At 44.7% G+C, this 26191-nt stretch overlaps 1 protein-coding gene across 1 annotated transcript in view; it reads left to right on the forward strand.

Moving 5' to 3' along the window:
• KNDC1 (kinase non-catalytic C-lobe domain containing 1) overlaps positions 1-26191 on the forward strand; it is a 113087-nt gene that overhangs the window by 51178 nt on the left and 35718 nt on the right. Inside the window, 9 exon segments of the mRNA XM_044298019.1 lie at positions 4331-4489; positions 6490-6567; positions 9116-9176; positions 11449-11599; positions 15440-16145; positions 16147-16159; positions 17741-17885; positions 20756-20994; positions 25356-25741. Of these exon segments, the coding sequence (XP_044153954.1) occupies positions 4331-4489; positions 6490-6567; positions 9116-9176; positions 11449-11599; positions 15440-16145; positions 16147-16159; positions 17741-17885; positions 20756-20994; positions 25356-25741 (1938 nt within the window).

Raw genomic sequence — 26191 nt, forward strand, 5'->3', positions numbered from 1 at the left:
CTCTGATTCTTTCTATCCAAAGCTTAAAAATAAAGCCAAGTCAAGTGTATAACAAGATTTAATCAGTTTTTTTCCTTGTACTTGTTAGCAAGTGATGGGATTTCCCAGTAATTGTAGACAATTAGTACTTGTTAGTACATAGCATGAGATGCCCATTGTATTACACAAACTGCAGATCCCTACGGGGCCAGTACTAGTGGCTTTGCCCCATGGCATCCTGACAACCCCCCCCCCCCCCCTTCATACACATGTGAAGCCGAGCGTGCATGTGTTAATGGGCAATAGGGAATATTCCCTCTTTTAGACTGCCAGGGAGATTATCAGGAACAAATTTTCCTATGAACGCCCGTTCCCAATATTCGGCCCATCTGAAGGTGCTGCAGACCAACAAGCGAAACGCTCATTCATCGGGTGAAATGATTGTTGGTGCGGACATCTCAATCATCCTTTCTGGGCAGCAGATCGTGCCGTGTGAGCAGTGCTCTGCTGCCCAGAAACAATGCAGCTGTATGTGGTAGCCATTACTCGTTCTCATACTGTGGAAGTGATGTAAATCCAGATCTTCACCTCCACTAACGAGCAGGCAGTTGTCAGGAAGGAACGTTTCTTTCAAGACAAAGGTCTTCTCACCGGCGCAGTGTAAACGCTCCTTAAAAGCTATGTACACCTTCGGGGGCATTTTTATTTATTTTTTTATGATTGCATTTTTACTCATTTTGGATTAAAAATGTTTTTTTTTATAAAAATATTGAGCCATTCTGTCACAAAGGGTTAACTGTTTTTCTAGGTGTGTGAATCCTACTTTCCCTTTGTGCCGGTCATCTAATAAACCTTATGTCTAAATTACTAAAAGGTCATAAACACTTATTTAAGCCACATTGTTATCAGTAAGATAAGAACTGAGCTATAATGAGCGTTTATAAGGTCAGAGAACAGAGATAAGGAGTCTGTCAGCTAGCTGTCTGACGGAGCAGAGAGAAAATTCAGATCCTGCTAATGGAGCATCTGGGCCCTGTACAGAGAAAAGGACTCCATATTTTTAATTAAGACCAATTGAAAAATTATTTTTACCTCATAATGAGTAGTGTGCACTAATAAAAAAAAAAGAATATTGCCCCAAAAGGTGTACATAGCCTTTAAGTCAATGCCAGACCTCCCTGGCTGCAGCCTATCTCTCTTGAGAGCAAAGGATCAGGCATGTTGAAAATGAACATGCTCAAGACCCTTCTTTTTTCCACGACACCTAATGTTGGGACAGTGCCATACACATTAGAGCAGGCATCCTCAAACTGCGGCCCTCCGGCTGTTGTAAAACTACAACTCCCACAATGCCCTGCTGTAGGCTCATACCTGTAGGCTGTTCAGGCATGTTGGGAGTTGTAGTTTTGCAACAGCTGGAGGGCCGCAGTTTGAGGATGCCTGCATTAGAGGTTAGTCTAATGCATAGCTAAGCAGAGGCTTACCAAATGCAGTCTGCACTATATTATCCATCATTTAGCTATACGTTAGTCTACGTGTTTCCGCTCTAACTTTTTTTTTTTTCTCTCTGTGGAAATATATAAAAAAAAAAAATTTGCCATAGAAATTACATGATTTTCATACAGGGGGGCAATATCACTGCTCACAGTGATGTAAAATGCAGAACACCGTTTTCTGTTCCGTATCATTATATATAACATGGTTATAGGGGGACGTGGCCACCCCTTGGCACTATCATGGTTCTTTACAATTCTGCATGTGGGCATTGTGAAGTGGAAGCAACAAGTCACCTACAGGGCAGACAAGCTCACCTCACAGGACAGGACCACAAAATCAAGGGTGTACGTAATACAGGAGCTGATCGCGCTATACGGTCCCTGGGGATGGGGGCCATTCCTGCATGGTCTTGGTCCTGTTTCAGTGAGTTGTGAGAACTTGCAGAGGGACGTGACCTCCATGTGTGCTGAAATGTTAGCAGACAAAAAGGAAAATACACCTGAGTCATAAGAATGGGATAGCGGCACAAAGTCTTCCTGTTGGGGGCGGTAGGTGGTGGTCGTCTCATCAACAACTAAAAGCGGCCTAATACTTATCTTGGCTTTTGGCTTTGAGGCCTCGTCCAATGAGTACACCACTGCCCAGATTACTGAAGGTTGCACTTCTCGAGGAGAACCCGCTAATTCCCAGGACGGATCTGTTATTGTAAATTCTTGTATTTGACGTAAAGCAATTCTTTACTGTTTTTCAGTAGAACTCGTCATTTTCCTCTGTTGTTCTTCCTGTAAATGTATGAATAAATTGCTATAATTCTCGCTGTCACTAGCGTGTGTTCCTACGCAGTTTATCTGTGCTCATACCCACTGGATGAAGAGGGGCCAAACACAATGATTTTGGCGGAACTTACCGACCATCTAAGGCTACTTTCACACTGGCATTTTGGCTTTCCGTTTGTGAGATCTGTTCAGGGCTCCTCTCACAGGCGGTCCAAAACGGATCAGTTTTTGCCCTAATGCATTCTGAATGGAAAAGGATCCGCTCAGAATGCCTCAGTTTGCCTCCGTTCCGTCTCCATTCTGCTTTGGAGGCGGACAACAAAAACGCTGCTTGCAGCGTTTTGGTGTCCGTCTGACGAAACTGAGCCAAACGGATCCGTTCTGACACACAATGTAAGTCAATAGGGACGGATCCGTTTTCTCTGGCACAATAGAAAACTGATCCGTCCTCTATTGACTTTCAATGGTGTTCAAGACGGATCTGTCTTGGCTATGTTAAAGATTATACAAACGGATGCAGACGGTTGTATTATCTGAACGGATCCGTCTGTACAGATCAATGACTGATCCGCACCAAACGCGAGTGTGAAAGTAGCCTAATGTGTATGGCGCAATCCCGACTCTCCCCAGACAGCATATTGACTTGGGCATGCCTGATCCTTTGCTCTCAGGGGAGATAAGCTGCTGACAGAGAAGTCTGGCAAGCGCTTTTTACCCTCTTCCCCTTGAGAACACATGCATGCTCAGCCCAGCGTGTATGGGGGTTGGGAGAAATACTGTTCAACTGACAGCTGTGTCAGGTTATATGGGCACCTTGACTCTTGACGCATCCCTTTGACAAGGAGAATTGTAACACCCAGTTGTCAGGTTGTTCATACACTTCCAGGGGGAATAACAGAAGAAGTGCACAATGCAACGTTCAATTAAAAACTAAATTAGGCTACTTTCACACTTGCGTTTTTCTTTTCCGGCATAGAGTTCCGTCACAGGGGCTCTATACCGGAAAAGAACTGATCAGGCATATCCCCATGCATTCTGAATGGAGAGTAATCCATTCAGGGTGCATCAGGATGTCATCAGTTCAGTCGTTTTGACTGATCAGGCAAAAGAGAAAACCGCAGCATGCTACAGTTTTATCTCCGGCGAAAAAAACTGAAGACTTGCCTGAATGCTGGATCCGGCATTTTTTCCCATAGGAATGTATTGGTGCCGGATCCGGCGTTCAGAATACCGGAATGCCGGATCCGTCCTTCCGGTCTGCGCATGCGCAGACTGAAAAAAAGGTGAAAAAAAATAAATGCCGGATCCGTTTTGCCGGATGACACCGGCATTTTTTCGACTGATCAGGCATTTTTAAGACTGATCAGGATCCTGATCAGTCTTACAAATGCCTTCAGTTGGCATACGTTTTGCCTGATCCGGCAGGCAGTTTCGGCGACAGAACTGGTATTCAAGTATTTTCTGATACAGCTGGGTGAGGATGGGTCTTATTACAACAACCTATCCCCTATCCTTAGGCTCTCCAGGGGTCCGACTGTTTGGGATCCTGCTGATCACTAGAGGGAAGGCCCGTGTTCCCAGGTTTGGACCCACATGGGTGCCGGCGCTCCATTATTACTCTGTGTGGCTGGGTTCTTGTACTTGGCTGTCTCCGGCAATTGAATGGATGGCGTTAAGCAGTTGTAATGTGACAACCCCTTTAAATCTTGCCTGCAGTATTCAGTGGTGATGGCCCTAACTAGTATCTGCTGAGGACTGCACATGACCATTGGATGTTTTGCGGTCTGTAAATTGCGGATCTTCAAAACCAGCCATGTGCATTCCGTATTTTGCAGAACAGCTGGCCCCTAATAGAACAGTTCTATCTTTGTCTGTAATGCGGACAATAAAAGGACATGTTCTATTTTTTGGCGGAACAGACATACAGACCTATGGAAACGGAATGCGCACTGAATCATTTCCGTTTTTTCAAGGCCCCATTAAAGTGAATGGTTCCGCATAAGGACCCCAAAATGTTTGTTTGCATGAGCCCTATCCTTACCGCTTTCTAACGTTGTGCACATTTTTTTTTTTTACAGACTTGTGTATATGGCATTGCAGCCATTTTATGGTCAGCAGCCAAGTTCAATTACGTGGCGAATCACAAGCTAACGCTGCCCAAAAAGCTGAAATGGTTCCTTCTACAGATGGCTAAAAGGGATTCTGATGAAAGGCCAAGTTTAGCTGAAGCTTTGCAGGTAATCCTAGTGAGACGCACACTGGAAGCTGGCAGGGAAAAGACGTGGAGATCCCCCCCCCCCCCCTTCCACATCTGGAGGTCCACATGTTGCCGAAGGCCTGTCAGATGTAGTCATTGCGCAGACCGTAGAAATAGATCCTGCATCTGTGTGGCCTAATTCCGGAAATGTGTGGATATAATGAATGGCTCTATGCAGCTTGTAATATGTGGCGTAAACTGAGACCGTCTATGCTTTCTATAATTAGGAAGGGAATTATGTGGAAACGTCTACTTAGTCACTTTTCTGTATCGCCCCTCTCCCCCTAAGGCTAGCTGTACAGTTTAGATTGCTGTCGGCCTCTTGACACCTCGCCCTCCATCCACATGCACACTTGTCTCGAGAAGGCGAGGCGCACTCTTCCCTCTAAGCGGTGTTCTCCGGAATTGAATGAGTTAAAAATTCCAAACTCTGCAGCAGAAAACGCTGTTATTGGGCTCCTTAATCCTCGTTAGTTTGTTATTTTAAGCGTTTCTTTTCCGGAGCGACTGCTTAGGCTAGTTTCACATCTGCAGCTGTCTTCTCTGGCAGCCTGATCCGGCATAGAGCGGCCTACCAGAGTTATCTGGATCCAGCGTCGCCCGCCAGACCCCATTTACTATAATGGGGTCCGACAGTGATCTGGCCGCTACTTGGCAAATATGCTTGGAAATGATCAGACAAAAAAACGCTGACGCAACGTTGTGTCAGAACAGCCTGCGGGAGAGGACAGCCGCAGATGTGAAACTGTATTACACAGCCCAATGTGGCAGGCGATCATCGGGAGGGAACCGATCCCTCCAGGCAATCGCCTGCTCGCTAGTGGAGGAGATAGCTACTATTACATGCAGCTCGGGGGAGTGATCGTTGTGCCGTCACCCGTCCCCATGCTGTATAGTGGTTTGCCGGCGGCAGATCTTGATTAGACACCACAATCTGCCGCCTGCAAACGAAAATGTTTTAACATGTCAAAAGATTTGGATTGCCCAATGATCCTTCATCGGGCAATCGGCAGCAGTATTACACTGCATGGTGACCTTCTTTCCCCCCGACATACCCATGATTAGATGGTTCACTAGTTTTACCAAATTAATGGGTGCAACTGACATAAGCTTCATGTGTATGGTCACTTTAAGGCTCTGTTCAGATTACCTTGAAGCCTTCCATCACATGGCTTTGTTTCGTTATATATAGCCACAGGCTTCCATGTATACCACACGGTATATGCCCGAGGAGCGGGTCTGTTTTGGGGAACAAACGTTCATATGAACACTCTCTTTTAAGGGTGCCGCTGGTCGCCTGATTAATAAGCAGGAGGCTCATTTATCAGATGATCACCTCTAAGATTGTTTGCCGGCAGCACATCTCCCTGTGTACTGCTAATAATATGTAAAGAGAATGGGGAATGAACAATCGTAATGACCATTGTTGGTTCCCCTTTCACTTTGCATTTGGCCATGTGAAAGGCCCTTAAATGATTGCCGATCAACTTGTATATCGTCAGGTGGCTCTCCTTTTTGGCCTTTAATAGAACCCTTAGGCTACCTTCACACTAGCGGCACGGACCTCCGGCAGGCTGTTCCGTCGGTTGAACAGCCTCTCGGATCTGTCCTGCCGCTAGTGACCGTGTGCCCCCAGACTTCCGCTCCGTCCCCATTGACTATAACGGGGGCAGAGGCACGGCAGCGCAGGGCGAGAGGCTGCTGGAATAAATGTCGGACATGTCGTAGTTTTATTCCGGCAACCTCTCGCCGTGCCTCCGCCGGAACTTCACCCCCGCCCCCATTATAGTCAATGGGGATGGAGCGGCACACTGTCACTAGCGGCAGGACGGATCCGACATTGACTGTAAAATCCTAGCATAGAGAAACTTTTCAATAGATCTGGTATTGGTTGGCATTTTGTATACTTTTTGTCATGAAGTCATATATGCAGTATGTCTGCTTATGGTCATATTGGTGATGTATCATTCCTCATTTCAGGTCTGCAGGAAATATCTGGAGCAGAAGAATTTAGACAGTAAAGCAATGTGGACAGGTTTAATCAGCCTAATGGATCAGGTGGGCAGAGACGAGCATCAAGAGAACTGATAAGCTTCTATGAAGTCCACATATTTCATAGTGCTGTACGCAGAGTGTGATTCGTCCTGGCAGTCCTTGTCCCCAGCAGGGCTTACAATCTGATTCCTCTCCTTCACTCCCCTTCTTTATCCATATGAAGAATTGGTTTTGGAGCAATAACAGAGCTCCTCAAGCTTTTTAAACTCCTGAGCCACATTGAAAGTTCACAAACTGAGTCTCATCCAGGACAAACTATACAGAAGGAGCATGAAACACATGCTCTGGTGGCCTACAGTACCTTAGGGGACCTAGAGGGGCTTCATCAGCCACCCTCCTTGATGGCTGTTTAATTATTATTATTTATTATTAGAGCGCCATTCAGTCCATAGCGTTGTACATATGATAAGGGATGCGCATACATAATACAGACAACTGCACTAAGCGCGAACAAGACGAGTTACAGACTGGCACAGAAGGAGAGAGGGCCTTGCCCGTGAGGGCTTACAATCTACATGATCGGTCATTGCGTGCCAGGGGATGTATGGAGGGAGCCTCTGCAGTGAGCCCGCTCCATACACGCGATCTGCCGGCCGCACTGACAGAAAGCGGCAATCAGCTCTGCCCCTGCCATTTAACCCCTCAGGTGCCGCGATTAAGGCTCCTGTAAAGTCATGCAGCTCAATCTTCCTTCCGATCGGAGCCCCCGCAGTGAAATCTCGGGGCTCCGATCGGTTGCCATGGCAGCCTGGATGCTGCTGAAGCGATCCAGGCCTGCCATGGCTTTCTCCATACTGAGCTATGCACGAGGCACAGCGCAGATTGGAGAGTGTAAAAATCCTATTCACTGTAATAGATCTCTATTATGGTGAATAGGAGAGGGGATCATAAGATCCCATGTACAAGGCCCCTATGGGGGCTAATTGTTGTAAAAAGAAAAAGTTTAATCAAGTAAAAAAAAAAATTTAAAAAGTAAAAAAAACACCAATGTATTAAAAGTTTGAATGACCCCCCCTTTCCCAATTTGACATATAAAAATACATAAACAATAAAAAAAAAAAAAAATAAACATATTGGGTATCGCCATGTCCGAAAATGTCTAAACTATTAAAATATTTTTAAAAAATTCCTGTGCGGTGAACGCAGTAACAGGAAAAAAAAATGAAAAACACGTAATTTGCCATTTTTTTTTTTCATTTTGTACCCCCAAAAATTTGAATAACGGTGATCAAATATTGTATATACTACAAAAATGGCATCAATAAAAACTACAGTTCGTTACGCTAAAAATAAGCCCTTCTACAGCTCTGTAGACCGCAATATAAAAAGGGTTATGGCTGTCAGAATATAGCGATGCAAAGAAAATTTTGATTTTTCTAAAGGTTTTTTTTTATTTTTTTGTTCAAGTTTGGTATCGCCGCATTCGTATTGAGCCGCAGAATAAGAACGTCAGGTCACTTTTAGTGCATAGTGAACGCTGTACAAGACATGGTAAATTAAATGGTGGCATTAAAAAATGCATCTTGTCCCGCAAAAAAATAAGCCCTCGTATAGCTACGTGAACAAAAAAATAAAAAAGTTATGGCTTTTGGAACATGAGGAAAAATAAAAAATGTAAAAATGAAAATAGGCCTGGTCTTGAAGGGGTTAATGATATAGAGGGTCATTTATTAAGCATTGCACTGGCAGTGGATCCGTCGGTTATGAAGAGGCGTCGGCCTCTATGTGACTTCAGCGGGTCCATACCTTCATTGCTGTCTCTCCTGTACATTTAGACCATTTTCTTCGCCTAAAACAGGTGTAGCCAATGATGAATAAGACGGGCCTTTCCGGCCCTTCCGCCCACGTCATGCCCACTTTTTAGACCTGCTGCCTAATGACCTTTGCACCGCAATCTTTGCCAGAAATACGCCTAATATCGGCGTATTTCTGATTGTAAATGACCGCCCATAATGTCTGACTAAAATGTAATATATTTTAAACTAATTAAGTGTTTAAAAGCTAATGGTTAGGCCACTTTCACACTGGCGTTTTGGCTTTCCGTTTGTGGGATCCGTTCAGGGATCTCACACGCGGTCCAAAATGGATCAGTTTTGTCCTAATGCATTCTGAATGGAAAAGGATCCGCTCGTAATGCATCAGTTTGCCTCCGTTCCGTCTCTATTCCGCTCTGGAGGCTGCCTGCAGCGTTTTGCTGTCCACTTGATGAAACTGATCCGTTCTGACACACAATGTAAGGCAATGGGGACGGATTCGTTTTCTTTGGCACAATAGAAAACGGATTTCGTCTCCCATTAACTTTCCATGGAGTTTATGACGGATCCGTCTTGACTATGTTACAGATAATGCAAACGGATCCGCTCATGACGGATGCATGCGGTTGTATTATTGTAACGGATCCGTTTTTGCAGATCCATGACTGAACCCCCCCCCCAAAACGCGAGTGTGAAAGTAGCCTTCGTTCAGGGCATGTTTTGATATATGCTGATGTCCCAGATGTATGTATGACCTAAAAAAAACTAATAAAACCTTTTTTTTTCTTTCCACTTAGAATGTGCAAAGCTCCTTATATCCTGAAGAGGACAGTCATCAGGTGTCGGGGTCCACAGCTGGTAGGTTGTAGAGACTGACGTCCGTGTATGGGGCCGGAGTGCTGTAACGAGACCGAAGCTGGTACTTTTATTAAAGGGAACCTGTCACTGGGATTTTGGGGATAGAGCTGAGGACATGGGTTCCTAGATGGCCGCTAGCACATCCGCAATACCCAGTCCCCATAGCTCTGTGTGCTTTTATTGTGTAAAAAAAACCGATTTGATACATATGCAAATTACCGAGATGAGTCCTGTCCCTGACTCATCTCACGTACTGGACTCATCTCAGGTTAATTTGCATATCTATCAAAGCAGTTTTTCTACACAATAAAAGCACACAGAGCTATGGGGGCTGGGTATTGTGGATGTGCTAGCGGCCATCTAGCAACCCATGTCCTCAGCTCTATACACAAAATCTGTGACAGGTTCCCTTTAAGTGACCTCCTGTTTGCTGATTATCTGCCAGAAGTTCTGGTCCCTCACTCCTGCACACACCCCATGCCGTGCACCATGTCTATTAGGTGTTTTAGAAGTTTTTTGCATCTCGCTTGTCAAGGTTGCTGGTACAACTAGAAGAATGGGGCTTGGTGGAAAAGGGTATGGCTTCAGATGTGACAACATGCACTAAATAGTGGTGTAGAGTAAGCCAACCAGTAGGTGGTATATAATGATAGAAAGAGGTGTCTAAGCGCGCTGCAAATGTATCGTCCAGCCTGAGCCCCCGTGATAAATGCGGTGCTTCTCCTACTTTGTCGTTAGGGGTTCTCTGCTTTGGGAAATACATTTTCATATACTGTATTAGGGAAAGCGGAGTTAAAGGTGTATTCCCATCTCAGACAATGATAGCATATCGCTAGGATATGCAGTCCGTGTCAGATAGGTGAGGGTCCCACTTCTGGGACCTGCACCTATCTCTAGAACATTCCCCCCCGAAGTGAAGGGAGAGCAGCTGAGCATGCGCGGCCAACCTCAGTTCTCCCCTATAGGAGTGCTGGCTCTGCTATTTCCGCCAGTCCCAAAGCGGTGAATGGTGAGGTGGCCGCGCATGTGCAGCGGGCTCTATGGGACTTTCGAAAATAGCCAAACACACCCCTGTTCTGGAGACCTCTGGGGCCCCATTCCCATTTGACATAGCATATCCTGGCAATATGCATTCAATGTCTGAAATTATACCCCTTTAAAGGGAATCTTCCTTTAAAAAGGTTTTTTTTTTTTTTACTCCATATTCAAAGAAAACTATTTTGCTTTTGCTTTTTAATTTAGACAGTACTATACCATTAAAAATATAATACAAAATATTGTCCTTCTGTAGCAGTCAGCACAGAGAGATAACATTCCCATATAGATAGATAATCCATTGTTGTGAGAGGCAGAGCTCATCTGCAAGGTAATCCTCATTATAGTGGTAGGCGTGCAGGTTGGATGTCAGTATGACAGGTCTGTTTTCTTGCTAGCTCTTCAGGTTCTTCATCTCTTGACCTAAGCAAAGAGATGTCACTCTCACTTCAGAGGAATTGACTTGTCCTGCATTACACAGACAATACACTGATATGAATGGGCATTGTGTAGTACTTAATTTCCCATGCGGTGGCGCTACATGGAACTGAACACTTATTACCGCGTTCCCCTACAGATTCCAGCAGATTGATGGGGGTCCCAGCAGGAAATACACTTTATGATCTGCCTTTTGTCATGGGAACCTGCTAACAATTGGGTGTTGTCCAAAGCAGTGGGACCTTTTAAAGGGGTTGTCTGCTTCTGGACAATACCATTTCGTTAGAAGGGTCCCCCAATGATGAGATTCTTTGACCAACAAAGATCAGCTGTGGGGGAACCTGGCGGAGAATGTTCAAATCACTGCAGCACCACCACAGGGATGGGGGGGATAAAACATTACACGGACTGGCCGGGTCCTTCAGATGGGGAAGCAAGCTTTGTAACTTTGTCACTCTCTAGTCTGACAATGAGCTGATGATGGTCCTGGACAGGAACATCTGTCTGTTATAGGGGTTGTCTTACTAAGATAACCCCTTTCCATATGCACCATATGCATTAATACTAGTGAAGGAGTCACCTACTCAGAATGTCCCAATACTTTTGTAAACCAGACAGCCCCTTTAAACTGTCCAAGGGTCTCTTCAAAGGACAGCGGTACTGTGAAAAGAGTATGAAATCTCAGGAGGCCTTGGATTAGGTTTTGCATCCCAGTATCCTCGACGTGCGTGTCTGTTCACCAGACATTTGTGCTGTGATTTTTGAGAATATTCGCGAAACGATTTGTTTATTTCCATAGGATTTGTTCCAGTCACAACCCATAAAAAGCTGACGGCGGTGAAAGGACCCGTCCCGTTGAAGGACCAACCTGTTAATCTGCCTGCTGCGTATACGTCTCCAGCCACGTATTTTAAACCTATTGTGATTATGCAAAACACAGACATCAACAGGTGCCGAATCCATGTGTATATCTTGTGTTAAAGGGATTTATCCAGTGGCAAAAAAAAAATGTGAAAAATAAAAATACAGTATTTGCTGCTTCAGTTGTATAGTGAAAGATGTCCGATTCTGTCATGTGTTACAAAAAGTTGACGTTTCTTTCCATGCTGTGACACATCCACTCCGCACCATGTGGCTGACGGCTGACTGGCCCTTCCCCTGCCCGTTCGCATTGCTAAGTGACTGTAGGGGGTTATAAGAGAGTAAAATTGTCAGTCTCTTGTGATCACATGATTGGAAGGGGGAACGGACTGGCTTAGTTATTTAACCACCTCCGGACCGCCTAACGCAGATTCGCGTTCCGGAGGTGGCAGCTCTGCGCAGAGTCACGCATATATGCGTCATCTCGCGAGAGCCGTGATTTCCTGTGAACGCGCGCACACAGGCGCGCGCGCGCGCTCGCTCACAGGAACGGAAGGTAAGCGAGTGGATCTCCAGCCTGCCAGCGGCGATCGCTCGCTGGCAGGCTGGAGATGTGATTTTTTTTTAACCCATAACAGGTATATTAGACGCTGTTTTGATAACAGCGTCTAACATACCTGCTACCTGGTCCTCTGGTGGTCCCTTTTGTTAGGATCGACCACCAGAGGACACAGGCAGCTCACTAAAGTAGCACCAAACACCACTACACTACACTACACCCCCCCCTGTCACTTATTAACCCCTTATGAACCCATGATCACCCCATATAGACTTCCTGATCACTTCCCTGTCATTGATCACCCCCCTGTCATTGATCACCCCCCTGTCAGGCTCCATTCAGACGTCCGTATGATTTTTATGGATCCACGGATACATGGATCGGATCCGCAAAACGCATACGGACGTCTGAATGGAGCCTTACAGGGGGGTGATCAATGACAGGGGGGTGATCACCCATATAGACTCCCTGATCACCCCCCTGTCATTGATCACCCCCCTGTAAGGCTCCATTCAGACGTCCGTATGCGTTTTGCGGATCCGATCCATGTATCCGTGGATCCGTAAAAAATCATACGGACATCTGAATGGAGCCTTACAGGGGGGTGATCACCCATATAGACTCCCTGATCACCCCCCTGTCATTGATCACCCCCCTGTAAGGCTCCATTCAGACTTCCGTATGCGTTTTGCGGATCCGATCCATGTATCCGCGGATCCGTAAAAAATCATACGGACGTCTGAATGGAGCCTTACAGGGGGGTGATCAATGACAGGGGGGGTCATCACCCCATATAGACTCCCTGATCACCCCCCTGTCATTGATCACCCCCTGTAAGGCTCCATTCAGACATTTATTTTGGCTCAAGTTAGCGGAAATTTTTTTTTGTTTTTGTTTTTTCTTACTAAGTCTCATATTCCACTAACTTGTGTCAAAAAATAAAATCTCACATGAACTCACCATACCCCTCACGGAATCCAAATGCGTAAAATTTTTTAGACATTTATATTCCAGACTTCTTCTCACGCTTTAGGGCCCCTAAAATGCCAGGGCAGTATAAATACCCCACATGTGACCCCATTTCGGAAAGAAGACACCCCAAGGTATTCCGTGAGGGGCATATTGAGTCCATGAAAGATTGAAATTTTTGTCCCAAGTTAGCGGAAAGGGAGACTTTGTGAGAAAATACAAAATAAATCAATTTCCGCTAACTTGTGCCCAAAAAAAAAAATCTAGGAACTCGCCATGCCCCTCACGGAATACCTTGGGGTGTCTTCTTTCCAAAATGGGGGCACATGTGGGGTATTTTTACTGCCCTGGCATGTTAGGGGCCTGAAAGCGTGAGAAGAAGTCTGGGATCCAAATGTCTAAAAATGCCCTCCTAAAAGGAATTTGGGCACCTTTGCGCATCTAGGCTGCAAAAAAGTGTGACACATCTGGTATCGCCGTACTCAGGAGAAGTTGGGGAATGTGTTTTGGGGTGTCATTTTACATATACCCATGCTGGGTGAGAGAAATATCTTGGTCAAATGCCAACTTTGTATAAAAAAAAAATGGGAAAAGTTGTCTTTTGCCAAGATATTTCTCTCACCCAGCATGGGTATATGTAAAATGACACCCCAAAACACATTCCCCAACTTCTCCTGAGTACGGCGATACCAGATGTGTCACACTTTTTTGCAGCCTAGATGCGCAAAGGTGCCCAAATTCCTTTTAGGAGGGCATTTTTAGACATTTGGATCCCAGACTTCTTCTCACGCTTTCAGGCCCCTAACATGCCAGGGCAGTAAAAATACCCCACATGTGCCCCCATTTTGGAAAGAAGACACCCCAAGGTATTCCGTGAGGGGCATGGCGAGTTCCTAGAATTTTTTGTCGCAAGTTAGTGGAATATGAGACTTTGTAAGAAAAAAATTAAAATAAAAAAAAATCATCATTTTCCGCTAACTTGTGACAAAAAATAAAAAGTTCTATGAACTCACTATGCCCATCAGTGAATACCTTAGGGTGTCTACTTTCCGAAATGGGGTCATTTGTGGGGTTTTTCTACTGTCTGGGCATTGTAGAACCTCAGGAAACATGACAGGTGCTCAGAAAGTCAGAGCTGCTTCGAAAAGCGGAAATTCACATTTTTGTACCATAGTTTGTAAACGCTATAACTTTTACCCAAACCATTTTTTTTTGCCCAAACATTTTTTTTTATCAAAGACATGTATAACAATACATTTAGTGAAAAATGTATATATGGATGTCGTTTTTTTTGCAAAATTTTACAGCTGAAAGTGAAAAATGTCATTTTTTTGCAAAAAAATCGTTAAATTTCGATTAATAACAAAAAAAGTTAAATGTCAGCAGCAATGAAATACCACCAAATGAAAGCTCTATTAGTGAGAAGAAAAGGTAAAATTCATTTGGGTGGTAAGTTGCATGACCGAGCGATAAACGGTGAAAGTAGTGTAGTGCAGAAGTGTAAAAAGTGGCCTGGTCATTAAGGGGGTTTCAGCTAGTGGGGTTGAAGTGGTTAAAGGCTATGGACACCTTTTATGGGCATTTTTTTTATTTATTGCATTTTGCTCATTTTGGGCTAAAAATCTTGTTTTCAGTTGGTCTTTATTAAAAATCTTTAGCCATTTCTGAAATACAGGGGTTAAAAATCCAGTCCTTTTTTCTTTTTTTCTTTGAATCCTATCATCTGATGGCTCATGATTAGCTCTTCTCTGATCTCCTGACCTCATAAACACTCATTGTAGCTGAATTCTTATGAAACCAATAAGAATATGGCTTAAATAAATGTTTGAGGTCAACAGATAAGAAAGAAGAGCTACACATGAGCCGCCAGATGACAGAATTCAAAGAAAACAAAGCGACAGCTTGCAAACAGACTTACTGGTATTTTTAACCCCTGTATTTCAGAAATGGCTAAACATTTAAAACGTGATTTTTAGCCCAAAATGAGTAAAATGTAATTTTGGTGTCACTGAGCTATGAAAAAACTTTTGACATGTCATCGCAGCAAATCAAAGGTTTTGATCGGTGGAGGTCAGAGTGCTGAGGTCCCCACTGATTGCTAGGACGAGGTGAGAGAAGCTCTGACAGAGTGCTCCCTCTTTGCTGCAGGAGACGGGCTCAATAGAATGTCTATGGGTCCGTCACGATTCCGTCTAGCGATCAGTGGGGGTCTCAGCGCTACATGTTCCAGCTCAGGTGTAGAAGATAAAGCAAGGGTCTGCAGCGATATCAGAGCGGTTGGTGAGAAAAAAAAATAAAGTGATGACTGGTACACATGTATAAAAGCACTCTTACCATTTTATTTTAATTCTGAGACAATGACTGGCCCCTTTTAATATAAATATATGTGAATTTCTTGCAGTAATAAAATACCGAGCCCATCACCTTACCCTAAGCCACAGGTGAGTCCAGGAGACATGGACCACATAGAAGAGAACATCTCTGTAACGGAAATGGAGAACCACGTGGAGGAAGATAAAACGAGCCAACTACTAAAATCTGGCAGCAGAACCAAAGTCTCTTTTAAAACGGACTTTAATGTTTTGGACTATGATCGGAAAGAGAAAAGCCCCTCAGCGTTGTCTTCGGTGTCCTCGAACTCCTCCACCCTGACCAGCAGCCCCATTGTAAATAATTATTTATTAAAGCAGGATCCCAAAACTGGGAATCTGACGCTTGTCCGTGTGCAGCTCAGTATTCCAGAACATATCCTAAGTGTATCCCTGGAAGCTGAGCCTGCATCCCAGACCATTAAGTCTTCCCCCGTGCACCCTCCTGCAACTTTTACAAATACCAATGTGGTTAGTAATGACCATGAGTCCTCCAGAACCCCTCCAACAGCCTCATCTGACAAATGTAAAGAAACCCAAGGGTCACCTACTATGAATGGCGTACTTGGCAACAATTGTGAAAAGAAACAAGACTCCCCCTCCAGTAACACCTCACATGAGACTTTAGTTAATGGAGAATCTCCATCTAGAAGGAATGTATGCACTCCCCTGCAGAAAGTGGTCAACCTCTTACAGGAGGAATTTGCATTTGATGGTTACTTAGAAAATGGGGTGGAAGGACATTGCAATGGGTAAGTAGTCAGCTCCTCCGGCGATTAGTTTACAAGTGCGTTGGTGCTTACAACATGACCGATTTGCCCCCTTTCCCTCCGCCACCAATTTTACTCTCTGTGACAGCTTTCTACGTGTGCTAGCCATTTGGAGTTAGTGATGGCACTCCTTTAAAGGGCACATAAACCTTCACGCAAAGCACGGAAGGTGCAGCAGGCACTTCTCAGAGCGATCTGCGCTTTCCGATTTAGTTTGCTTTGTGCTGGTTTTGCAGCATGTGGAGTAAGGCTCTAGAAAATATGTAGGACCCATACTGGTGCAGAACCAAAGCAGAGCCGAGGCAGGCGGACGGTGCAGATCTCTCTGAGAAGCTCCATGCTTTGTGTGAAGGTTGAGGTACCCTTTAATAGCCCTACTATCTAGGCTAAGAAAGATAACCTATAATTTAATCTTATTTAATCTAAGCAAGTCTGGTATTTTTTTCTGGGATTAGCGCTCCTAATCCTCTGCTTCTTTTCACACAACCAACCAATTATAAGATTAACGTTACAGTGCTTCATTTTGTCTCCATTACTGAAGGTTTTTTTTCCTTCTCTTCTTTGAGTTTTATATCTTCATAAGTGTCTGATAATCTAGAATATTTTATAACCCGGTACCTATTAAATCCAATTGCTTCTAGATTAAAGCAATACCCCAGAATGACAATTTATCACCAATTCTCAGGATAGATTGAGAAGTGTCTGCTATGGTTCCACCTACTGGGACCTCCACAGATCACCAGAACGGGAATTCTTTTGTTCCCCATTTGAATGCAATCGGTAGTTGAGCATGCATGCTGCCAATCCATTCAAGGTCTATCGGACCATGTGTTATAGTTCCAGAAAACCCCATTAACCATATTCCTGCTGAGGATGTATCCCATATGAGATATGTCCTTGTTACTGGTGGCTACTACTAATGGCCGGGTCTGAGGTTGTATAGGTCTTGTTTTTCAAGTTTAGATTATTAGCTTTTAAACAAGAAGGGGATCACTGTGCTGCCCGAGATACGGCCAGAAATAGACCTGGGTCAAATGAGCATTTCCCTGTTTCTGGCTGATAAAGATCGCAGGGCACAAATATATAGGGGGCAATGATTGGAAACGAGAGTTTGAATTTGCAGTTATTTGCCTGATCATCGGCCTGTATAAATGAGCCTTATTGACATTTCATGAGTAAAGGTGGATTTAGACGGTCAGATTATCGGGATTGAAGATCCCTGCGAATGCTTGTTCCTGACAATCTGCCGTGTAAAAGTGCTGCCGATCACCCGATAAATGAGTGAAACGCTCGTTCATACAGGGCAGGCAACAGATCGTGCACCTAAACAGCGATCTGCTGCCCAGAAACAACGCAGATGTATAAGGACGAGGGATCGCAATAGCGACTGCTTCTTCTCATACTGTGGAGCTGTTTAGGAATGATTGGAACAGTAAGAATATTTTACCAGCTCTCTGTCAATCCTGATGACGGGTTCCCTTTAGGCTGGTTGAACACATTACGTGTTTTTACAGCTGATAAATGTGTAACTAATCTTCCTCTTCCTCCTCCTACCTTATATAGGTGAATACATCTTTGCCCTGAAGGGTCTTCAGCATACAACCTTCTGCAGCGCGATATGTGAGAAGTTCTGTGACCTCTATTGGGATGACCATCTACTGGAAAACCTGTACAAGATAATCAACAACAAATCCCCTCCACCCGTCAGGTACAGCACATGTGACTTGTTTTTTAAGGCTGGAGCTACACCGCCATCTTGACGATGACACCCATCACGCAGCCAATTGCAGCAATTGAACTGAATGGGGTCGCATTTTGACTCACAAGTTGCCCAGAATCCCAAAAAGTCTAGATTATTTACAATTCTGGGGTCACGGTTGCAGCAATTTGCAAGTCACCCCACCCTATAACTCCATTCAATTAAATGGGCTTCACTGCATTTTTTGCTGTGCAACAGTTGTCACAACTAACATTGTCATGTAGACCAAGCTGACCAAAAAGATGCAGTATTTCTATTGACTGGGATGATCATTAGAGCAGATTTTCTGTATGGCTGCATTCCCCGTCCTCTCACCCTCCCCAAATGTTCCAACTGGAACAGATCCATGAGTAGGCTCAAATCATTTGTCTGCACCCACATAAAGGTTATGGGAGCAACAAAAGCCGAGCATCCTGGTTCTATAGAAAAAGTCCATAGTAACGCTTTAGGCTACTTTCACACTCGCGTTTTGTGCGGATCTGTCTTGGACGGATCCGTTCAGATAATACAACCGTCTGCATCCGTTCTGTATTATCTTTAACATAGCCAAGACGGATCCGTCTTGAACACCATTAAAAGTCAACGGAGGACGGATCCGTTTTCTATTGTGCCGGATTGTGTCATAGAAAACTGATCCGTCCCCATTGACTTACATTGTGTGCCAGGATGGATCCGTTTGGCTCAGTTCTGTTAGACGGACACCAAAACGCTGCAAGCGTTTTGGTGTCCGCCTCCAAAGCAGAATGGAGACGGAACGGAGGCAAACTGATGCATTCTGAGCAGATCCTTTTCCATGGATCTCACAAACGGAAAGCCAAAACGCCAGTGTGAAAGTAGCCTTAAATGCAATGTGTCACCAGAAAATTACCTATTGTTGAAATCACGTTTTTGTGTTTAACATTTTTCCTGGTATTCTTTAGAATTTTTAATTTCAATATCTATATTCAAACAATAACCATGAAATCCTGCAGTTTTCTCACTGGCCACGAAGCCTAAATATAGGCGCCGCATCTTGGTCCGTACAGATCACTTTTTCTGCAGTTATCTGCTTATCTGTTATTTTAATCCTGCCTGTAATGGTATCACCTCTGTGTACAGATAAGACGGGATCCACCATTCATAATAGGTGATTGTCAGAGCTTATCTCTTCTTTTCCTGTACAATGACCTCTGCACAGGTCACAGAGCATGCCCAGAAAACTCTCCCACAGAAGTTAGTAAGGTCCCCTCCTGACCATTATGGCCCGTGGGGCTACCGTAAAGCAATTTTCTTAATCCTTTCTAAATGCTGTTAAGAGCAGCTCAGGCAAGTTGGCCGCCCCCATAGTCATGTTATAGGAAATAGAATAAAAAAAATCTGTAATCACAAAATAAAAACAGAGGGGGTTATTTATCAGACTGGTGTAAAGTAGAACTGGCTTAGTTGCCCATAGCAACCAATCAGATTCCAACTTTCATTTGCCAAAGGAGCTGTGAAAAATGAAAGGAGGAATCTGATTGGTTGCTTTGGGCTACTAAGCCAGTCATACTTTACACCAGTCTGAAATCTCCCTCAGCATCACTATCTGGTTTTTACTGGCAGATAAATACACCTCTGGTATGTAAGGGCTGTGTTTGGTATTGCAGTTTAGCCCTTTTTGGGACATCCTGACCTTTGGACATCCCACCACTGTCAGGTATGAGCTTGTGCTGTCTCTCTTCATACAGATGAAAGGGGGAGCGTTAATTCAGATGCATTTTACAGTCCCATTCACACTAAGGCTACTTTCACATCTGCATTTTCCTTTCCGGTTTTGAGATCTGTCCGAGGATCTCAGAACCAGAGGAAAACGCTTCCGTGTTGTCCCTATTCATTGTCAATGGGGACACAACTGTACAAACCGGAACGGAGTGCAGCGGAATGCTTGCAGCTGCTTTGTGTGCGTCATGAGATACTGAACAAGACGGATCCGGCATGAAGCACAGTGTAAGTCAATAGTGCCAGATCCGTTTTTTCGGACACAAAAAAAGCTGATCAGGCACCCGTTAACTTACAGTGGTTTTAGTGCCGGCTCCGTCTTCTTCATTTTGGAGATAATAGAACCGGATCTGTTATGAATGGATGTTGAATTATTGACCGGATGCATTTTTGATGATTCCCCGACAGATCCAGCAAAAACGCTGATGTAAAAGTAGCCTTAATCTGAATAGCCTGGCGAGTACATTCCGCTATTCCAGATGCTTCCATTCACCTCTGTGGAGAGAGACAGAACACGGTCATCCTGCTCTCAGGATATGTATGGAGAATTGGCTACAGGGGGTTGTCCCAACCTTCAGACCCTCACCGAAGTGTTATAACCTGTTTCATTAATCAGCGGAGGTCCGGCACCCGGGACCCCCGCCGATCAGCTGTTTGAGAAGGCAGCTGCGCCGTGACCTTCTCACTGTTTACCGCTGGCCCAGTGACGTCACGACTAGTATCAACTTGCCTGGGCCGGGCTAAGTCTGTTCACATGAATGGAGCTTAGCCGCGCCCAGGCAAGTTGATACTAGTCGTGACGTCACTGGGCCAGCGGTAAACAGTGAGAAGGACGCAACGCTGCTGGAGCGCCGCTGCCTTCTCAAACAGCTGATCGGCAGCTCTTCAGGGACAGAGGGGGTGAAAAAGTTGCACAGGACCTTGCAGCCATCACCCAGTCTGATCAGGTCATCAGCTCTTGCCTGATGGCTTCATTTATTACAGGACATTTGGTTATCAGGGGCCATCTGGTCCACCAACATTGCCGTCTTCTCCAGGCTGATATACATTATGTTTTTGAATTTAGTTTTTATTTTCCACAGAAAAACCGTGACCGATTCTTCTCTGAACAATAATCCTACTCAACTTTTAAAGAAGATTCAGAGAAAAACTCATAAGAAGCAGACAAGACCGACAACCAACGAACAGAGTGTCCTATCAGATGGTGAAGAAGCCATGGCCAGCACCACGCATGTTGCTGCAGAGCAGGATTCGCCACCGAAGTCTCACTATTCTCTGTCACCTGAGGACATAGACACTACGATGGAAACAAAGCCACCAGGTACAAGGCAGCAATCCATGGTCTTACCGGAGGACACAGAGGAAGCTTGTAAACCATCATTTAGATGAATGCTGTCAACTTATGTCACCGGTTTTTATGCTCCTATCTGAGTGCGGCATAGAGCGGTGGCAGATACTCTGGGTCACTTACTTGAACTGACCCAGTCATTTTGCTACAGTCTGTATTGAGCCACCCAAGCACTGGAGTCCATTCAGTACAGGGAGTCTGTATATTTTTGAGCTCCCATTACCCTACCGGTAATTGCAATAGGAAGAAAGATGTCAGGGGTGGGGCAGCTCGGAGCTCCTGGATGTGAGGACTCCCTAACACCCACTCTGTATTGAGCAGACTCAAGTACTCTTCTGACGCTGGAGCTGCAGATTTTTTTAGCAAAATGACTGGGTCAGGCAAGCCACCCAGTGTTTTGCTTAGGGTATTTGCCTCCACTTTATTGTGCCTTCATATACAGCAGCATAAAACTGGCGGCAGATTCACTTTAAAACACCTCTTCAGCCCTATTAACTACAGTAATGCATGAGTAATATACATGCATACATATAATATCACACCAGTAACTTTTATCTCTTTACCCCATTCACCTGCAAACCCAGCCGTGTGATGCACAGAGAGGACTCTTGTGCGCTCTAACATAATGGAGAGGACTCCAGGACTAATACTCTGTATGCATTACTGGGCCAGCTTGCAGGTGTACAGCAGGGAACGGAACGGAACGGAGTATAGAGATACATGGATTACTGTAGAATTATAAATCTGACTGATCATGTCAAAGGGCCAGTCTTCACTATTCGAGCTCAGCTTGGGCAGAAGTGGATGGGGGTGGCTGCTTTAGCTGCTGATTATCTCCTGAATGGTAGCAACTAGAAGCATGGTCTTGTTTAAAAGCTGGCATTTCATGCAAAACCAAAATGACAGCTAAAGTCCAAGCTAAACAGGAGATATCACTGTTAGAAATCGAGTCGGGAATAATAGTGGGTAAAACCTGCTTTTTACTTTAGCTTTCAGCTGCCGATTTCTAACAGTGATGTATTCCCATGTAGTGAAGGTAATGAAGGTAATATGAACAGAATTCCAGCTTTCAAACAATACAAATCCCATATCTCTAGCTGGTACCAAATCGGAGATATGAGCAGCTAAAGCAGCCGCCCCTTTCCCCTTTAGTCTGGAGGAGGAGCAGTTGCAGAGCTGACAGGCTGCAGGAGGAGAGAAAAATAAGTTAAAAAAAAGTATATAGAAATGTGGCATTATCATCACTGTACTGACCCTACATAGTAACATAGTACATAAGGCCGAAAAAAGACATTTGTCCATCCAGTTCGGCCTGTTAGGCTACTTTCACACTAGCGTTCATAGGTCCGTTCGTGAGCTCCGTTTGAAGGAGCTCACGCGCGGACCCGAACGCCTCCGTCCCCTGATGCAGTCTGAATGGAGCAGATCCGCTCAGACTGCATCAGTCTGGCGGCGTTCAGCCTCCGCTCCGCTCGCCTCCGCACGGACAGGCGGACAGCTGAACGCTGCTTGCAGCGTTCAGCTGTCCGCCTGGCCGTGCGGAGGCGAGCGGATCCGTTCAGACTTACAATGTAAGTCAATGGGAACGGATCCGCTTGAAGATGTCACCATATGGCTCAATCTTCAATCGGATCCGTCCCCCATTGACTTTACATTGAAAGTCTGAACGGATCCGATCGAACGCTAGTGTGAAAGTAGCCTTAGGCTGGGTTCACACCTGAGCGTTTTACAGTGCGTTCCTACGCGCTGTAAAACGCACAACAGGCAAGAACCAATGATTCCCTATGGGAATGGTTCTCACCTGGGCGTTTTACAGCGCGTACGATCGCGCTGTAAAACGCCCGACGCTCAAACAAGTGCTTGAGCTTTTTTTTGGGCGTTTGTCGCGCGTTCCCGCACATAGATATTCGGGAACGCGCGACAATGTGTGCACGCCTGTCTCTGTATGCGCGATTGTAAACGCCCGTACAATCGCGCATACAGAGCGCTCGTTTCCGAACGCTCAGGTCTGAACCCAGCGTTATCCTGCAAGTTGATCCAGAGGAAGGCAAAAAAAAAAAACTGTGAGGTAGAAGCCAATTTTCCCCACTTTAGGGGAATAAAAAAATTCCTTCCCGACTCCAATCAGGCAATCGGATTAACTCCCTGGATCAACGACCCCTCTCTAGTAGCTATAGCCTGTAATATTATTACCCTCCAGAAATACATCCAGACCCCTCCTGAATTCCTTTATTGTACTCACCATCACCACCTCCTCAGGCAGAGAGTTCCATATTCTCACTGCTCTTACCGTAAAGAATCCTCTTCTATGTTTGTGTACAAACCTTCTTTCCTCCAGACGCAGAGGATGTCCCCTCGTCACAGTCACCGTCCTGGGAATGAATAGATGATGGGAGAGATCTCTGTACTGACCCCTGATATATTTATACATAGTAATTAGATCTCCTCTGTCGTCTTTTTTCTAAAGTGAATAACCCTAATTTTGATAATCTTTCAGGGTACTGTAGTTGGCCATTCCAGTTATTACTTTAGTTGCCCTCCTCTGGACCCTCTCCAGCTCTGCTATGTCTGCCTTGTTCACTGGGCTTAGAACTGTACACAGTACTCCATGTGTGGTCTGACTAGCGATTTGTAAAGTGGTAGGACTATGTTCTCATCACGGGCATCTATGCCCCTTCTGATGCAACCCATTATCTTGTTGGCCTTGGCAGCAGCTGCCTGACACTGGTTTTTGCAGCTTAGTTTGCTGTTTATTAAAATTCCTAGATCCTTTTCCATGTCAGTGTTACCGAGTGTTTTACCATTTAGTATGTACGGTTGACTTGCATTTTTCCTTCCCATGTGCATAACTTTACATTTATCAGTGTTAAACCCATCTGCCACTTATCTGCCCAAGCCTCCAGTCTATCCAGATCCCTCTGTAGTAGTATACTGTCCTCTTCAGTGTAAATTACTTTACACAGTTTAGTGTCATCTGCGAAAATTGATACTTTACTATGCAAGCCTTCTACAAGATCATTAATAAATATATTGAAGAGAATAGGGCCCAATACTGACCCCTGAGGTACCCCACTAGTGACAGTGACCCAATCTGAGTGTGTACCGTTAATAACCACCCTCTGTTTTCTATCACTGAGCCAGTTACTTACCCACTTACAGACGTTTTCTCCCAGTCCGAGCATTCTCATTTTATATACTAACCTTTTATGCAGTACAGTGTCAAATGCTTTGCAGAAGTCCAGATATACGACATCCATTGATTCGCCGCTGTCAAGTCTAGAACTTACCTCCTCATAGAAACTGATTAAACTAGTTTGGCATGACCGATCCCTCACGAAGCCATGACAATATGCGTTATTTGCTTATATTCATTGAGATGCTCTAAGATAGTATCTCTTAGAAAACCTTCATACCCTGCTAATAAATTTATGCCATTTTTACCACCCAGTGAACTCTGTAAATAAATTCCACAAAATGGAAAAATGTAAAGATTGCTGTTTTTTATCTTTTCGCCTAAAAATAAAATAATAAAAGTTATTTACTACACAATATATTCCACACAATGGTTCCTAAAAATCCTACAACTAATCCAGCAAAATAAAACAAACAAAAAAAGTTATGACTGCTAGAAAACAAAGGGGGAAAATATTATTATTGGTCCTAAAATTAATTGTCACTAAGGGGTTAAAAATGCAATAGTGTCCCCTGAGTTGTGCGCCACATAAAAAATCTACAATTAAAAAAAGTGACCATTTTTAATGTGAATGTTAGGAGGTTAATATATCTTTGTGCCCGTTGGCACCCAGATTTATTTTGATAATTGTGATTTCACATTGCTGGGCTGTACCGGAAAATTTACCAAAATTTTAACCCTTTACTTTAATGGGATGAAATTGTAGTGAGCTGCAGTATCGGGCAGCATGGAGCTGTACCTGGTCCCTTCAAACTGCTGAGAATCAAACCCCAACCTGTGTTTTTTTTTTTTTATTGATGACCTCTCCCTAGAAATGCCGTCAATATTAGAATTGGAGAACCCCTTTAAGTGAATTAAGCTTCTATGCAGTACCAGGCACTGCCCGTGGAGCAGAGCGGTTTCTGGGTTAAAAAATAAAAAATCGAATAACCCTATAATAGGCTCATGAGAGTAGATCGGTGTAATTTGCCGCTAATCTGCCTTTCCTGTTGCCACCTGAAAACATTGGAGGTTTTCTTGAGATTCCTCCTTCTGACAAGATGCTTGATGTGACCGAGCTGTTATTTTATGGCATTTGCTCCTTTCTAGAAGTCGCGGTATGAATTCTCCCACTCATGACCTTTCCTTCTTCCCTATAAAGGACCAGAGACGCAGGTGGCGGCCGGCAGAGGCAGTCGCCCTTCTTACGATGAGACAGACATGACTGATTCGCCATCGCACATGATGGATAAGCATCAGCAGCCTCGTGCCCCCAGAACGCAGGCGGGAAGCGAAGAGAACTGCGAGTACAGAGCCTTCCCCGACTGTAACAGCTTATGTGTCAGCCCGGACTACAGCGAAGAGAATGAAGAAGTGAAGCAACGCGAAAGCATGTCCATCTGCCCGTCTGAAGTCTACAAGTGCAGCTCAGGGTGGTCCAGCGCTTTCTATGGGGCAGAGATGTTCGACCCTGATGTCCAGCACTATGTGACTATACTCGGGCGGCAAAAAGAGAAGTCTTCGAAGAGTATGGAGGCCAAGAGGCTGGTGAGTGTCTGTGCTGCTTCTTTCTCCTATTCTAGTCATGATATAAGGTGTACGGCCATTCTGAGGGACTTATGTAAAGGTGCCCCAGCTGAAGGTGGTCCCATTCCCTATTACTGTGGGCTGAGAACCTGCAAATGGCCCCCTAAATCCGATACAGCATTGACAAATAGTGCGTTTTAAAACTTGCAATTAGATTATATCTATTTTTTTTTTTTAATCATTTTTTGTCTTGAAATCAGATTTCCAGGGCCCATTCCCGGAGCTTTTACACAGCAATTACCTGATTAAAGGGGTTCTGCAGTTTTTTTTTGTTTTTTTTTTAACTGAGGATCTATCCAGAGGATAGATCAGCAGCATCTGATCGGCGGGGGTCCGACCCCAGGACCCCCGCCGATCAGCTGTTTGAGAAGGCAGCGGCGTTGGCAGTAGCGCTGCGGCCTTCTCGCTGTT

This window comes from Bufo gargarizans, chromosome 6 (assembly GCF_014858855.1).
Source record: "Bufo gargarizans isolate SCDJY-AF-19 chromosome 6, ASM1485885v1, whole genome shotgun sequence".
Lineage (NCBI taxonomy): Eukaryota > Metazoa > Chordata > Amphibia > Anura > Bufonidae > Bufo > Bufo gargarizans.